General features: G+C 48.9%; 1 protein-coding gene across 1 annotated transcript; it reads right to left on the bottom strand.

The window, feature by feature from the left end:
* Positions 1-8,879: 8,879 nt before the first annotated feature.
* LOC133147271 (uncharacterized) lies at positions 8,880-14,572 on the bottom strand. Its single transcript, XM_061271254.1, has 2 exons — positions 9,903-14,572; positions 8,880-9,611 (listed from the first exon to the last, which is right to left on the bottom strand). Exon 1 carries the CDS (start codon positions 14,570-14,572, stop codon positions 12,767-12,769), a length of 1,806 nt encoding a protein of 601 aa, XP_061127238.1. The 3' UTR covers positions 8,880-9,611; positions 9,903-12,766.
* Between the last annotated feature and the right edge of the window lie 809 nt (positions 14,573-15,381).

The raw sequence follows: 15,381 nt of genomic DNA on the forward strand, positions 1-15,381 counted from the left end.
GACATAATCATATGATAAAACAGGAGGGATATGTTAGGGTTTACAGACTATCTTTATCGTATGATTATGTTGGAATGTAACCTGTAATAATTTACCTAGCTTGTCCCGTCTTAACAAAAGTAGTAGACCAAAGTGCTAAGATCTTTTCAGCTGATTGAATAGCTGCAGAGGAAGCAATCAAAGTTGCTTTGTTTACACAACGTCGTAAAAGGCCCCCTGCTATGCTTTGATCGGCAGGGAAGCGGCTTCACCTCATCCTGTGTTCCCACACCCCCACTTTCAACCCCACTGTTTCTCTCAATAAATATGCACCTGATGAGGCCTGAGTCAGACCTCCATTCGACCATCGCTGTAGGCACAGCTATGAATGGACTCTCCACTTGCAGGTGTCTAAAATGACTTGCTTGTCTCCTGTATGGTTCTTGCAAAATAAGTTAGAGTGAGCACCACCCTAACAGTCAGAATATAGCGCAAACGTACAGGAGGAGTAGTGCAAGGCAGCCAACGTGGCCCAATAGGCCGGGACGTTATGCAGCCGAGGGTGGAGTGGGGAGAGAGTTCAGGATCCTAACAGCCTGGAGTATGAAGCTGTTGGTGAGTCTGGTGGTGCGGGAGCGTAGGCTTCTGTACCTCGTCCCAGAGGGCAGTAGATCAAACAAAGTGTGAGCGGGGTGACTCACATCACTCACAATCGAGGTCGCCTTGCGTGTGAGATGGGAGGTGTAAATGTCCTTCAGGGAGGGGAGTGAAGCACCAATAATACCAATAACCACTATGCGCTGCAGGGCCGTCATGTTGTATTCAGTGCAGCTTCCACCCCACACAGCGATACAACTGGAGACGACGCTCTCAATGGTGTCACTGTAGAATGTGGTCATGATGGCTGGTGGAGCACTTTCTCGCCTGAGTTTTCGCAGGAAGTACTGGCGGCGCTGAGCTTTCTTCTCCAGTGATGCAGTGTTGGTGGTCCAGGAGATGTCTTCACTGATGTGCACCCCCAGGAATCTGGTGCTGCTCACTCTCTCCACCACAGCACCGTCGATGGTCAGTGGCAGGGGTTGGGTGTGACCTTCCGGAAGTCAACAACAATCTCCTTGGTCTTGCTGACGTTCAGCAGTAGGTTGTTGTCCCTGCACCATGTGGTCAGAAGGTTGACCTCCGACCTGTATTGAGTCTCGTTGCCCTTGGTGATGAGACCCACCAGAGTCGTATCATCAGCAAATTTCACAATGCGGTTGTTGCTATAGGTTGGAGTGCAGTCATGCGTCAGCAGGGTGAAGAGCAGCGGACTGAGCACGCAGCCTTGGGGCCCCCCGTGCTCAGCGTGATGCTGCTTGAGATAATGCCACCGACAAACCTTAATGGAATCCTTCCATTAAAATGAGTGGCCCGAGGAAAAGAAAGGTGGACACTGAGTGCCGAGTGTTTAAAAAAAGAGTGGACAATTTGGCTCAACCTACGTGTGTGAGCAGATGTTTAGCCACATGAACGTCAACAAAGCCCGTCACAGATCTAGGTTATCCTAAGAATTACCACAACAAGTTTTACTCCAGACCGTGATGCACTTGCAAAAAAGGGAGACCAACAATCCTATTTTTCTTTCTTTCTATATTTCTTTATTACTTTATTTAGATCTTAGATGATTCTTCAAGATGATGTATTTGGTCAGAACGTTTGCCGTTTGATGTGATTTCGCCTCATTAAACATATTTCATAAATCTGACCTGCAGGCGCTGAAGTGATGGAAACTATTAGTCATAATAACAGTGTCGTATATATAATGAGAATCACTGATAGTACTTTTTGGGTGAAATACATTTTCAATGCTGTTAATAAATGCATTAGTTAGAGCAACGCTGGCGTCTGGATTGTTGACTGCCGCTTCTACCCCGAACCGTGTCCGCTATTTGTTTGTCCCCTGTCTGTTTTGTGTTTCCCGTTTTAAGTGTGGCCGTTTTTTCTTTTATTTTTCTCGCCTTGTCACCTGCCCACCGCAGGAGCTCTGGAGCTGGAGCTCTGCTCGTACCTCTCTGTTCTCGTTCCCTCTGACTACGAGCTACGCTAGCCAGCTAACCAACCCACCACCGGACCCTCCTACCTCCCGGCTCTGAGCCTGTTGCTGCTCGCTCTTGGCTCGGCAAACGGCTTCAACCCAACTTTCTGGCCACTTGGCCGGCGTCCTCGGGGGGAGCACCCGCTCGCTGCGAGCTCGCCCATCGTGGCTCGGCTGTGTGTCACCATGACACACTGGGGCTTGCCGTTTGCAGGGGAACAGTCGGGATTGACCAACACCACCACCCACTCCACCAACATCACGACTCGGTCCACAGCTGCTTCCATGCATTTCACTGCCTTCCAACTTCTAGCTAACCAACTACTAGCCACTTCTACCATTTTATCTGGATTATTCCCAGCTGCTGTCATGTCTCATCTCCTCCATGAATGATCACTTATGCTACTCCGGGCTTCTATTCCACCAACTTCTCGTCCAATTGTCTACACAGCTGCTGATCTTCATCATCTCAACAATAATCAATGTCTCCCTGCTACTGCTGCCTCAGCTGCCAGCAAGGCTGGGATCCTCCGCCGTCGCCGCTACATCCACCGTAGCTCCGGAATATCTTTTAACATTTCCCTGATGGCTCACCCATCCCTTCTTTCTGGACTACCTCTCGCCCCCCCATCACCCCAACTTCCCGTACTGGCAACCTCAACAATCTCCGCTCCCCCACCCCCGCTCCTTCATCTATCTCCCCCGCGCTGCTGAACTGTCGCTCCCTCTCCAACAAATCACTAGTTATTTTCGAACTACTATTGGACAATAACTTGGATCTGCTCCTTCTCTGTGAAACATGGGAACAGCCCCTGGACTTTTTTACTCTCAACCAAGTCACTCCGTCCAACTACAGCTACATTGCCAAACACCGCCTCTCTGGGTGAGGAGGTGATATTGCTGTCCTCCATAAGCGGTCCCTACCCATCACTGAACACCCTGGATATAGTATGCTCCTCCTTTCCACTCACATCCAACCCCCGTCCTCTCACCTTTCCACTGTCAGATCATCTCTGCATCCTCTTCTCCGCCCCTCTACCCTCGCCTCATAAATCCACAAAACGCACCATCTCCTACCGCAACATTAAGACTGTAAACCCAATCACGCTTTGCCAGCTCTTATTCTCTGCCCTTCCCCCCACTCCTTCCTCCCCTGATGACCTTGCCACCATGCTCAACAAAATCCTTTCTGACTCCCTTGATTCCCTAGCCCCCTGGAAAACGTCCTCTGTTACATTCACTAACTCTGCCTCTTGGTACACCCCGGAACTCCGCTACATGAAACAAATTGGCCGTCAACTCGAACGGCTCTACAAAAGAACCCGCCTCACCGTCCATGTGGTGAGGACTGTGAGGAAGTGGACAGTGGAGTCAAGGCAGGACCTCCAAGCCTGCTTTGACTGCACCGATTGGGGAGCTTTCGAATCTGCAACTTCAGACTTGCATGAACTCACTGACACTGTCACATCATACATCAGTTTTTGTGAGGATCTGTGTGTGCAGACTAAGACCTTCTGCACGTACAACAACGACAAACCTTGATTTACACCGAACCTCAGGAGGCTGCGCAAAGTCAAGGAGGAGGCCTACAGGAGCGGCGACCGCGAGCTGTTCAGGCAGACCAGAAACACACTGAACCGAGAGGTCAGGAAAGCCAGGAGGTGTTACGGGGAGAACCTGAAGAGACACCTCTATGCCAATCCTGATCCCTCAACGGTGTGGAAAGGTCTGCAGAGCATCACAGGCTACAAGAAACGAACCCATCCTGTAGAGAGCCCAAGGCTTGCTAACCAGCTAAACAAGTTCTACTGCAGGTTTGATCGGTCCTCCCACACAACGGGACCTCCTGCAGCACAATCTACATACTCACCTCTCCCCACAACTGCTCTGTCCACACCTCTATCATCGTTGTCACCCACTCACTCTCTTGCAGAGGCCGCGCCCGCACTCCAGGTCTGCGAGGAGGAAGTGTGCCAGATGTTCCGGAGACAAAAGACCAGGAAGGCACCGGGCCCAGACGGCGTGTCACCTTCCTGCTTGAAAGTCTGCGCTGAGCAGCTGTTGCCCACCTTTGCACGGATCTTGAACCGTTCTCTGGAGCTGTGTGAGGTGCCCTCGTGCTTCAAGAGCTCCACCATCATTCCAGTGGCCAAGAAGCCCGCCATCACAGGTTTGAATGACTATAGACCCGTCGCACTGACATCTGTGGTCATGAAATCGTTCAAGAGGTTAGTGCTGAACCACCTGAAGGAGGTCACGGGCCCCCTGCTTGACCCCCTCCAGTTTGCCTACCGGGCAAACAGGTCAGTGGATGATGCGGTCAACATGGGACTGCACTACATCCTGCACCACCTGGACACCCCAGGAATGTACGCCAGGATCCTGTTCGTGGACTTCAGCTTGGCGTTCAACACCATCGCCCCTGACATCCTCCAACAGAAGCTCATCCAGCTTGCGGTGCCTGCCTCCACCTGTCAGTGGATCACCAGCTTCCTGACCAACAGGAGACAGCGTGTGAGGCTGGGGGGCATCACATCTGACACCCGGACCACCAACACTGGAGCCCCTCAGGGGTGCATCCTCTCCCCACTGCTCTTCTCTCTCTACACCAATGATTTCTCCTCAGGTGACTCTCCTGTGAAGCTCCTGAAGTATGCAGACGACACCACTCTCATCGGACTGATCCAGGACGGTGATGAGACTGCGTACAGACAGGAGGTGGAGTGGCTGGTCCACTGGTGCAGTCAAAACCATCTGGAGCTGAACCCGCTCAAGACCGTGGAGATGACAGTGGATTTCAGGCGAGACCCTTCACTACTTTTACCCCTCACTATCCGCAGTAATACTATTCTCTCCACAGACACCTTCAGGTTCCTGGGAACCACAATCTCTCGGGACCTGAAATGGACCGGCCACATAGACTCTGTCCGGAAGAAGGCCCAGCAGAGGCTGTACTTCCTGAGACAGCTCAAGAAGTTCAACCTGCCGCAAGAGCTTCTGAAGACCTTCTACATTGCCATCATAACTGTCTGGTTTGGATCGGCCTCCAAACAAGACAAGCACAGACTACAATGGACAATCAGAACTGCAGAAAAGATCATTGGAATCAACCTCCCATCTATCCAAGACTTGTACCTGTCCAGGACCAGGAATCGGGCAAGGAACATCTCTACAGACCCTTCTCACCCAGGTTGCAGTCTGTTTGAACTACTCCCCTCCGGACGGCGTTATAGAGCTCGGTACGCCAAAACCAGCAGACACAGAGACAGCTTCTTCCCCCAGGCTGTTGCTCTGATGAACTCACACCACTCATAGAGTCTCAGAGACATTACTGTGCAATAACATCCTGCTCTTCACACCTTTTTGAATTTGTCTACACTGTTTTTGCCATTATTCACATGTCCTGAATGTTGTTAGTCACCTAAATGTTGAACAGAGGGTGTGTTTTTACCGAAGTCAAATTCCTTGTTTGGCACGCTCAAACATGGCGAATAAAAACTCTTGAATCTTGAATGCCGAAACCTTCAAACCACACATCTCCTATCGTGATGCTCTTCTTACTGATTACTTCTCATCTCTCATTAATAACACCAACCGGAACCCCCGCATACTGTTCTCCACCGTCAACAATTTGCTCCAGCCACCGGCCACCAAGCCACCCTCCTCACCCGCCCTCTGTAACTCCTTCCTTGTCAACTTTAACAAAAAAATCGCCCAAATCAACAGTTCTCTGACCGACACCATCAATAACTCCTCCTCCCCCACCTCCCCTGCTCTCCTGCCCCCCCCCCTTCCTGACCTCCTGCCCTTCCCCTCTCTCACTGCCTTCTCCCTTGTTGACTCCTCCACCATCCTAGACATCATCACTGCATCCAAGACCTGCTCTCTCGACCCCCCTTCCAACATCGTTAACTAAGGCCTGCCTTTCTGTCCTCCTGCCTCACCTCACCACCCTTTTTAATCAGTCTCTATCCCTTGCCCACTTTCCCATTGTCTATAAATTTGCAGCCATCACCCCCGTCTTCAAAAAGCCCACCTTGGACCCACTCAACCTCTCCAACTACCGTCCCATCTCCAACCTTTCATTCCTTTCCAAAACCCTTGAACGCATTGTCTCCGCCCAACTCCATACCCATCTCCAGTCCAAAAACCTCTATGAACCCTTGCAGTCCGGATTCTGCCCACTTCACAGCACCGAAACAGCTCTTGTTAAAGTCACCAACGATCTCCTCATTTCTGCAGACTCTGGTGCCCTCAACATCCTACTATTACTTGACCTTAGCGCAGCCTTTGACACTGTGAACCATTCCATCGTCCTCCAAAGGCTGCGCCAACTTTGTGTTGAGGGCACTGCACTCGACTGGCTCACCTCCTATCTCGCCAACAGAAACCAGTTCATCTCTCTCTCCGGTCACACATCCATCCTCTCCTCAGTTACACAAGGGGTCCCGGAACGCTCAGTTCTTGGCCCCCTCCTATTCATCTGTTACCTATTTCCCCTTGGTAATGTAAACTCAATCTGGACTTCGCTGATGACACCCAGATCTATATACGTACCACACCAACCCGTAACCCTTCCCTCACCCAGTTTGAAACATGCATCTCTACAATAAAAACATGGCTGACCCACAACTTTCTCAAACTCAACAGTGACAAAACAGAGCTCCTCCTCATAGGCACTAAATCCTCCCTAAATAAAACTGGATCCGTCACACTCACCATTGACTCCTCAAACATCACTCCCTCCCCTCTGGCACGCAACCTTGGCGTTATTTTTGACCCCACCCTCATGTTAGCTCAGTTGTTAAGACCTCCTACTTCCACCTCCGACGCATCGCCAAAATACGGCACTGCCTCTCTCTCGCTGCCGGTGAATCCCTCATCCACGCCTTCATCTCATCCCGGCTTGACTACTGCAACTCCCTTCAACTGGAATCACTGCTCACTCACTCCATAGACTTCAACCAGTCCAAAACTCTGCTGCCCGCCTCCTTACCCACACCCGGTCCCGTGAACACATCACTCCTGTTCTCCACTCTCTTCACTGGCTCCCCATTAAGGAGCGTATCATCTTCAAGATACTCCTCCTCACCTTCAAAGCCCTTCACCACCTGGCTCCCACTTACCTATCCGAACTCCTTGTCCCCTACTGCCCCGACCGTCCCCTCCGATCCTCCAATACTTCACGTCTGACAGTCCCAAAATCTAAACTCAAATCCTTCGGTGACAGAGCCTTCTCCTGCACATGACCCCAACTCTGGAACTCTCTCCCTCAGTCTGTCTGTGACTCACCCACATTCCCCATATTCAAGTCCCGTCTAAAAACGTACCTCTTCCCTCAAGCCTATCACCTCCCCTACCCATAACTGGTTTCCTCTTCTTAATTTTATCCCATTGTCTCTTCCCCGTCCCCCTCCCCTCATGTATGTCTTTGCCTTGTTCCCTGTAAGCGTCTTTGGGTTTTTGAAAAGCGCTATACAAATTTAATGAATTATTAATTATTATTATTTGTTTTCAAAAAGTTTTTTTTTAATATCCATGCTTTACTACCTACTAAAAGTACAAACCTTTTATGCAATGACCTTTACATGTCATTTCTATTACTTCACACAAACACTACATCCATCTGCTATAGGTCCGCCCTCCCGGTCTAAATTTAGAGCCAAATTCGGCCCACCATTCAAAAAAATTGCCCACCCCTGATATAGGCACACGTTTGGTCGTAAGGATGTGAGAGCAGGTGTGTGTAGTGTACATGGGTGAGTCTTTGGGTGTGTGAACGTGATTCTTGTGTGTGTGATTATTGTATGAAGCATGTGAAGGGTGTGTGGTGTGTATGCATGTGTGTGTGTGTACCTATGTGTGCGTGTGTGTGCCTGCGTGTGTGTGTGTGTGTAGTGTGTGGTTCTACAAGTCAACACTCAACGTCTGACGTCACACAACACTAGTAGACGACACACATTACACACATACGTCGTGTGACGGTTCTGCTATACTCCATCCATCCATCCATCCATTTTCTGAACCGCTTAGTCCCCACGGGGGTCGCGGGCGTGCTGGAGCCTATCCCAGCCGTCATCGGGCAGTAGGCGGGAGACACCCTGAACCGGTTGCCAGCCAATTGCAGGGCACACAGAGACAAACAACCATCTTTGGACAATTTGGAGTCTTCAATCGGCCTACCAAGCATGTTTTTGGGATGTGGGAGGAAACCGGAGTGCCCGGAGAAAACCCACGCGGGCCCGGGGAGAACATGCAAACTCCACACAGGGAGTGGAATCGAACCCGCACCCTCCTAACTGTGAGGCGGACGTGCTACCCAGTGCTCCACCGAGCCGCCCTTCTGCTATACTAAATAACCATAAGTGAAATACTCTTGGCAACACACCAAACATAAGTCATCGAGACAACAAAACTTTACACTTGCTGGCGACTGTTAGTCGCCGTGCCGCTGCGTAACGGCTACTTGTACGATGCATGGCAAACTTAAAGGAGCGCGCCAAACCTATCAATCAAACGGCGCACACACGAAAAACAAACCGCAATAAGACAAACGGCACAACAGTAGACAGTACCAACAATGAAATGCATAAACTCACTTTGTGTCAAAGACGCAGACGATCACAGCAACATACTCAGTCGATACCAGCAACCTTTAACTTACTGCTGCGCACAAGCTCCAACAATAGTGATAAGCTGAGGTAACTCACGCGAGACCTGAGGCGCAGTGACATAAATTTCCAACATTTTAACATCAACATAGGAACCTTTTGTCAGGTTCAAAATCAGCAAAAGGATCAGCAGACAAAACCAGTGAGGCAGAATGTTGAGTCTTTTCTCGCGAGGAGTGCATCCAGACTTACAGCAGTCCAAAATACACTAAAGATCTGTCACACCCCTCGCTCTTTTTATTTTGGGATGCCCTACCTACAATGTGAGACTAGCCCCTAACAGGTGGGGGGGGGAAAGCATGGCCTAGTCTCATGAGAAACAAAAAGAGCGCAAGGACATAAACAAGTATTCTATGTGAAACAAGTAGTTACAGACAGGACGCCATGGGAAAGGAATGCAAGGACAGAATGTCATGTGCAGACATCAACAGAGTAGATTGAGCTATCAGCAACTTTCTTGGATTCCCAGAGGTGTAGAAGGTCAGGAAGCCCCAGACAGCATCGTATGACTTGTTGTGGACTGGTGGACGTCTGCAAGGCGAAACAGCAAGCATTCTGCGCAATAACTTATTAATAAGTACTCATTAGGGAACGCATGATAACATATACATACAATTTATCCAACAATTCCCCCCTGTTTATCATAAGTTCCCGGAGACCAACCCATCACCCATATGGCCACTTCAAAAAGATTTTCAGCCACAGGGATCACATTTCGCAGGAACCAACTTACACACGGGAGGAAACTGAGTCACAATCGGCAAAGCCCGGGTCAGAAAACAAATCGGACAAGTTTACCACAACAGATTCGCTGACCGGGTCGTCAATAGAGAAGGAACCCCCGTCGACCGAAAGGTCATCCCTTAGGAGCAACGGGAAAGTCTCAGCTGGTGGAGAGATAGCAGCCGTAATTAGCCTGTTAAATAGGGATCGGAGACAAGGGATGCAACAACATCCACACAAGGTCAAAATGGCAGAGAAAACGGCAACGGAGACCAGGGCAGAGGAAACCAGGGTGCGGTACTTTCCGAACACGTTCAACCAGTTGGCCCAAACCTCCGTGTTCACTCCACTGTGCTCCTTCATCTTCCCGTTCAAGGCCCGCAGGCCCTCAAGGGCCTGGGACAGGCTTCCGTCGGCCGCAGTGTTATTTGGAATAAAAGTGCAACATTGCTCACCGAACATGGCGCAGACACCGCCCTCTCTTGAGAGTAGCATGTCAAGGGCCATTCGATTCTGGAAAGCCATGAGGGAAGTAGCGGCCAGTTGGGAGTGGACCGCCTTGAAACCCGCCTCGGTCCAGTTTCCAAGCCTCTGCACGTTGTAATGGACGTAGTTAATCCTGTCAACATTTTTGTTAAGAGTACACCACCAACACAGGGCGGATTCAAAACCAGCTGCTATCTGATTCACCAGCTTATACTCATCCGGCACTCCCCTAGGAACACCAATGGCGTCGATGTAGGTTGGATTAGCTGTGCCCCGCCATTCGGCGTCTCGTTTCGTTCTCGGCCAGAATTCGGGCACTACGGACTTAGCAAAAGACGTTAGATCATAAGAGGACATTGGTATCAAATGAACAGGTAGCAATAGGGTCACCAAAGCGCAAATTCCAGCGCTGTCGAAAGGCAACCTATCATAAAGTTTGTTACTATTACACCAAAACCAAATATCACAACGAGCAATGGGCAAAAAAGGGGCCGTGACCTTGGTCACGGACCCACACCACGGAGCAGGTATGGCGCCGAGCTTCACACCGGTACCAGGTAATCTAATGCATGTAAAATTACCCTTAGCTACAACAGACGAAAAAAAGGGGTTTATGCTTTGTCATAGGGGCAACAGGGTAAACCGTATCCCATCTAAAACAATCGTGAGTGGGTGAAATGGACGAGTCTAACATCAAAACGACAGCACACTTAGGGCCTATAGTTGCAGGTATGATTTTCAAAAGAGGTCTGGGACCCATGCATGCAATGCAACTAGCGCCAGCCATCTTTGCGGCCTGCTCAGCCATAAGAAGCCAGTTGTTAGTATGACCGCTTATCCCTGTGGAGGCCACAAAATAGCTGTCCACATCAGTGAGGAGCGTACTTGTGATTTTTGCTCCCGCTGACAAGGTGTATTTATTTGTAACGGGACGGTCTGCGACCGACATTGTTCTATTAAGGCAAATAGCAATAGGAAAGCGAGGATCGGTTCCAGAGGACCAAGCCCACAGTTGAAAACCCCAACAAGAAGTGTTAAACAAGGTGGCATTTGGAGGACGAATATGACCGTCAGGGAGTGTAAGAGTCAAAAGGAGGCTTGTGCCCCGATTTATCAAAGTCACTCGTTTAGCAAAGAACACAGCCTCGTCACTGGAACCAGAGGGCCAATACCCTCGCATTTGCGTGGTGACAAGGGTGCCCCAGCCGGTGTTAACCGGGTGGCCAGTTAAATACCACCAATACCCGAGCCATCTATCTCCAGTAGTGGGGCGACCATTACGAAACCCCTTCAAACTTTTCAAAGGTAAAATAATAGAAGAAGATGTGTTAGGAGCCACAGTAAACATTAATGAGTTATTATAAGCCCAAGACAAAAGCCATGGTACACAGGTTGGAACACGGACGGCTCCTGGAACACAAACAACATGACCAAAAGGGGATTTAGTGTCGCGCTTATGTCTAGCAAGTTCTCCCCATGAGCCACATCGACTAGAATTAGCGTTAGCAGCCGCCTGAGAGAATAATGTGCGAGGCTCATGGTACTCTATCCCTCCAGATAAAGTAACCCCCGAAAAAAATATAATGGTAACACAAACCAGCAAAAACAACCAAAAGCACATGGTAGACTTCGCGCAGGCTACAGCCCGATTAAAGCACTCACCAAATGACTCTCTAATGCTCATGTTTTGGATCTCCCCAGAGTCAACACCCTGAGCTTCGGGTTGGTGTCTTGGAATTCTTCTGCTAGCTTTCGTGTCAACCCTGGATCTTGACACCAGAATCAGGCACTATTACCAGACTTTGCTCACCTTCCGTACTTAGGTTGGGTCTGCGGAGATCACTTTTTTACAATGAGTTAAATGAATCCACGTGTTGCGTTCGGCTATTTTTAAAGCATTAGGTGTCGTGAGTAGTACCAAAAAGGGACCCTCCCACTTGGGTGAATGCCAATTCTTCCTCTTGATACTCCTGATCAAAACCCAGTCTCCCGGTACCACTTTGGGGTCTTCCTGCAGAGAAATGGGTTCATCATCAGTGTTATTGGTTAGATTCTTTTGACGTTCCAACATTTTCCTCATGTAATCAGCTAACGTGGCTTCCTCGGGGATCTCCCATGTGTTTTTGAACTGAGGAAGCCTGTAAGGTCTCCCAAACATAGTTTCATAAGGAGTTAGCCCTGTTGTACTTGTAATATTTATGTACATTTTAACCAGGTCTAAACACTGAGTCCACGGTCGTTTTGTTTCTTCCATACATTTCTTTAATCTGTTTTTTATAGACTGGTTCGCTCTCTCAACCAGGCCAGCGGATTGCGGTCTGTATGAACAATGGTTCTTTACATTTATGTGGAACATTCTCCCAATGTTATGCACTATTTGATTTACAAAATGCGGACCATTGTCGCTATAAATTGTTTCTGGAATACCGTACCTTGGAATGATGTCTTTGCATAAGGCTTTTGCCACTGTGAGTGCATCTGCATGTTTGGTAGGAAATATTTCTACCCATTTAGAAAATGCGTCTATTATGACCAATCAATATTCTTTCCCTTCACATTTATGTAATTGGATATAATCCATATGTATTGTCTGAAACGGGTACAATGGAGTCGGGAATTTCCCTCTCTGAGGTCTTAAATTGCCTTGTGGGTTATGTTTAGCACAGATCAAACACGCTCTGCAAAATCGTTGTGAAAAAGCGGCAAAGCCGTATGTTGTATAAATAGCCTCGACTTGTTTCACCATACCTCCCGCCGAGACATGGGTGACCCCGTGACTTGAAACAGCAGCCCATTTGAACAAGCTACGAGGCAAGACAGGTTTGCCCAAAGGTCACACAAAAAGACCATCGGTGTTTTTAGTTGCACCCCGCTTTTCCCAAGAGAGTCGTTCCTGGGAGGGGCTCTGAGACTGCATGTCAAGCAACACATCAGGGGAGATGTGTGACATTGAATCATGAGCCGTGAGAGACGAGAGGACATGAAGCAGGCCTTCCGCAGCGGCCTTAGCGGATTTGTCAGCAAAAGCATTACCGAGAGAAACAGGATCAGAGCCCGCAGTGTGAGCAGCACACTTGCAAACCGCTACCTTTAAAGGCAGCTGGACAGCATCCAAAAGTTGAGTTAGTATAGCGGAATGGGAGACGGGCTTCCCTGTAGAAGTTATCATGCCACGGTTGCTCCACTGCTGAGCAAAAACATGCACTGTAGCAAAAGCATACTGACTATCAGTCCAGATAGTGACGGACTTGTTTGCAAACAATTTGCAGGCCCCAGTCAAAGCAATGAGCTCAGCGGCCTGTGCCGACATATTGGATGGCAGTTTAGCAGCCTCCAAAACCACGTCGGCAGTAACAATGGCATACCCAGTAAGGGTCACACCAGACTCATTCTTCTTAGAAGACCCATCAACAAAAACCACATGACCATCTGGCAGAGGCGTATCTTCCAAATCAGGCCGAGCCTTTGCAATCTGTTGGGCAGCATCGACACAATCATGGAATTCGCCATCGTCAGGAAGGGGAATGAGAGTGGCAGGATTGAGTGTCGTGCATCTTTCAACGGTCAGATGCGGCTGAGACAGCAACGTAGCCATGCAAGAAAGATGACGCGCAGGCGACAGAAAGGTCATATTAGTCTGTAGCAGAAGAGCCGAGACAGCATGAGGAACTTTCAGTGTTAAAGGATGAAATAACACAACACCAGCACTGCTCTCCACAGCCATGGAGGCTGCCACCACGGCCCTCACGCATGGTGGGAGAGCACATGCAACACTGTCCAGTTTAGAGGAATAAAAAGCAATAGGACGCAATTTTGAGCCATGTGATTGGAGCAAAACAGAGGTCATGTAATGACCTTTGCAGTCAACAGTCTGGACAAACACCTTATCATAGTTGGGTAAGGCTAGAGTGGAGCTGGAGACTAAAGCCTGTTTGATCAAAACAAAAGCATCCTCGGCTTCAGGAGTCCATTTTAAGTGAGCGGACATTGAGATGTCTTCCACATACATCAATTTGGACAGAGGAGCAACAATTTGGGCATAATCAAGTATCCAGTTTCTACAATAACCTGTGAGACCCAAAAAAGACATCATTTGCTTCTTTGTTAGTGGCTTAGGAGCTTGTAAAATAGAGGCTTTTCTGCTTTCAATTATGGATCGACCTTGGGAACTTAGATTGTGGCCTAGATACTTAATTTCAGCAGACCACAGTTGAAGCTTGTTCTTGCTGACCTTGTGGCCTTCACTTGCCAAGTGATGCAGCACTGCAAGCGTGTCTTTTTGGCAAGAGGCAAAATCAGGAGATGCTATCAAAATGTCATCAACATAAAGCAAGATCTGACTTCCCATTGGCGGGACAAATTTAGCCATGCTGGCTGCCATCACCTGGGAGTAAATTGTCGGGCTTTCACAGTACCCTTGTGGTAACCTTGAAAAGGTGTACCTTGAGCCAGCATATGTAAACGCAAACCAAAACTGACTCTCTTTTGCAATAGGGACAGAGAAAAAAGCATTGCTAATGTCAATCACTGTGAAGATTTTCGTATCAGGTGTCAATGAATTCAACAAAGTATGCGGGTCAGGGACACAAGGTGCTCTCTGAATAACAGCATTGTTTACAGCTTGCAAGTCTTGCACCATTCTCCACCCCACAGAAGGGGGTGCCTTCTTTACAGGGAAAATTGGGGTATTGCAAGGAGAATCCGGGCAAGGAACGATGACACCTGCTTTTAATAAATCAGAAATAACAGGTGCTATACCCTGTAAGGCATCAGGTTTTAAAGGATACTGCCTCACACAAGGGCGGTATTCAGTTTTAGGTCTTATGACAACAGGAAGCGCACCTTTCACTAAACCAACGTCAGAAGGACCCGCAGACCAAAGATGACTTGGGACCTCAGCGAGGATGTGCTCGTCATCGGACGTCAACACATAATCTCAAGATGAGGGTGTTTGCTCAACACCAGGATCAGCGTGGATTCCACTAATGAATGACAAGGCTTTAGTCATATTTTGTTTGAAGAGCTTGGTGGAAGGACTGTAAAAGGAGTCAGGATTAACCTGAGTCCAGTCAGAAGCTGCCAAGGCATCACCAGCCATAAATCCTAAACTCTGCCAGGCTGCGGTGTGAGGCCTGTAGAGAGAGATGTGGAGCGGAGTGGGAGACACGTGTAACTTCTGCACAGCAGGGGGAGCCGCTTGTATGACTACACAAGCACGGTTCTCACCATCGTGCAGAAGGAAAGAAGTTGTCAAGGTGGCAGGTGTAGCAGCCTCAAGCATGTTCTCGTAGTTGTGATCAGGACCCGGTGTGTCTTTATGCCACATAGTTATGTGTAGTTGATTGGCTTCCATTGCTTGTTCAGGGCAGCGCAAAAGGGTGGCCACACGGGCCAAAAGAGGGGAACCAAATTCCATCACTTCTGCGTCAGCCAAATCCAATGAATAAA

This window comes from Syngnathus typhle, unplaced genomic scaffold (assembly GCF_033458585.1).
Source record: "Syngnathus typhle isolate RoL2023-S1 ecotype Sweden unplaced genomic scaffold, RoL_Styp_1.0 HiC_scaffold_39, whole genome shotgun sequence".
NCBI classification, from domain to species: Eukaryota; Metazoa; Chordata; class Actinopteri; order Syngnathiformes; family Syngnathidae; genus Syngnathus; species Syngnathus typhle.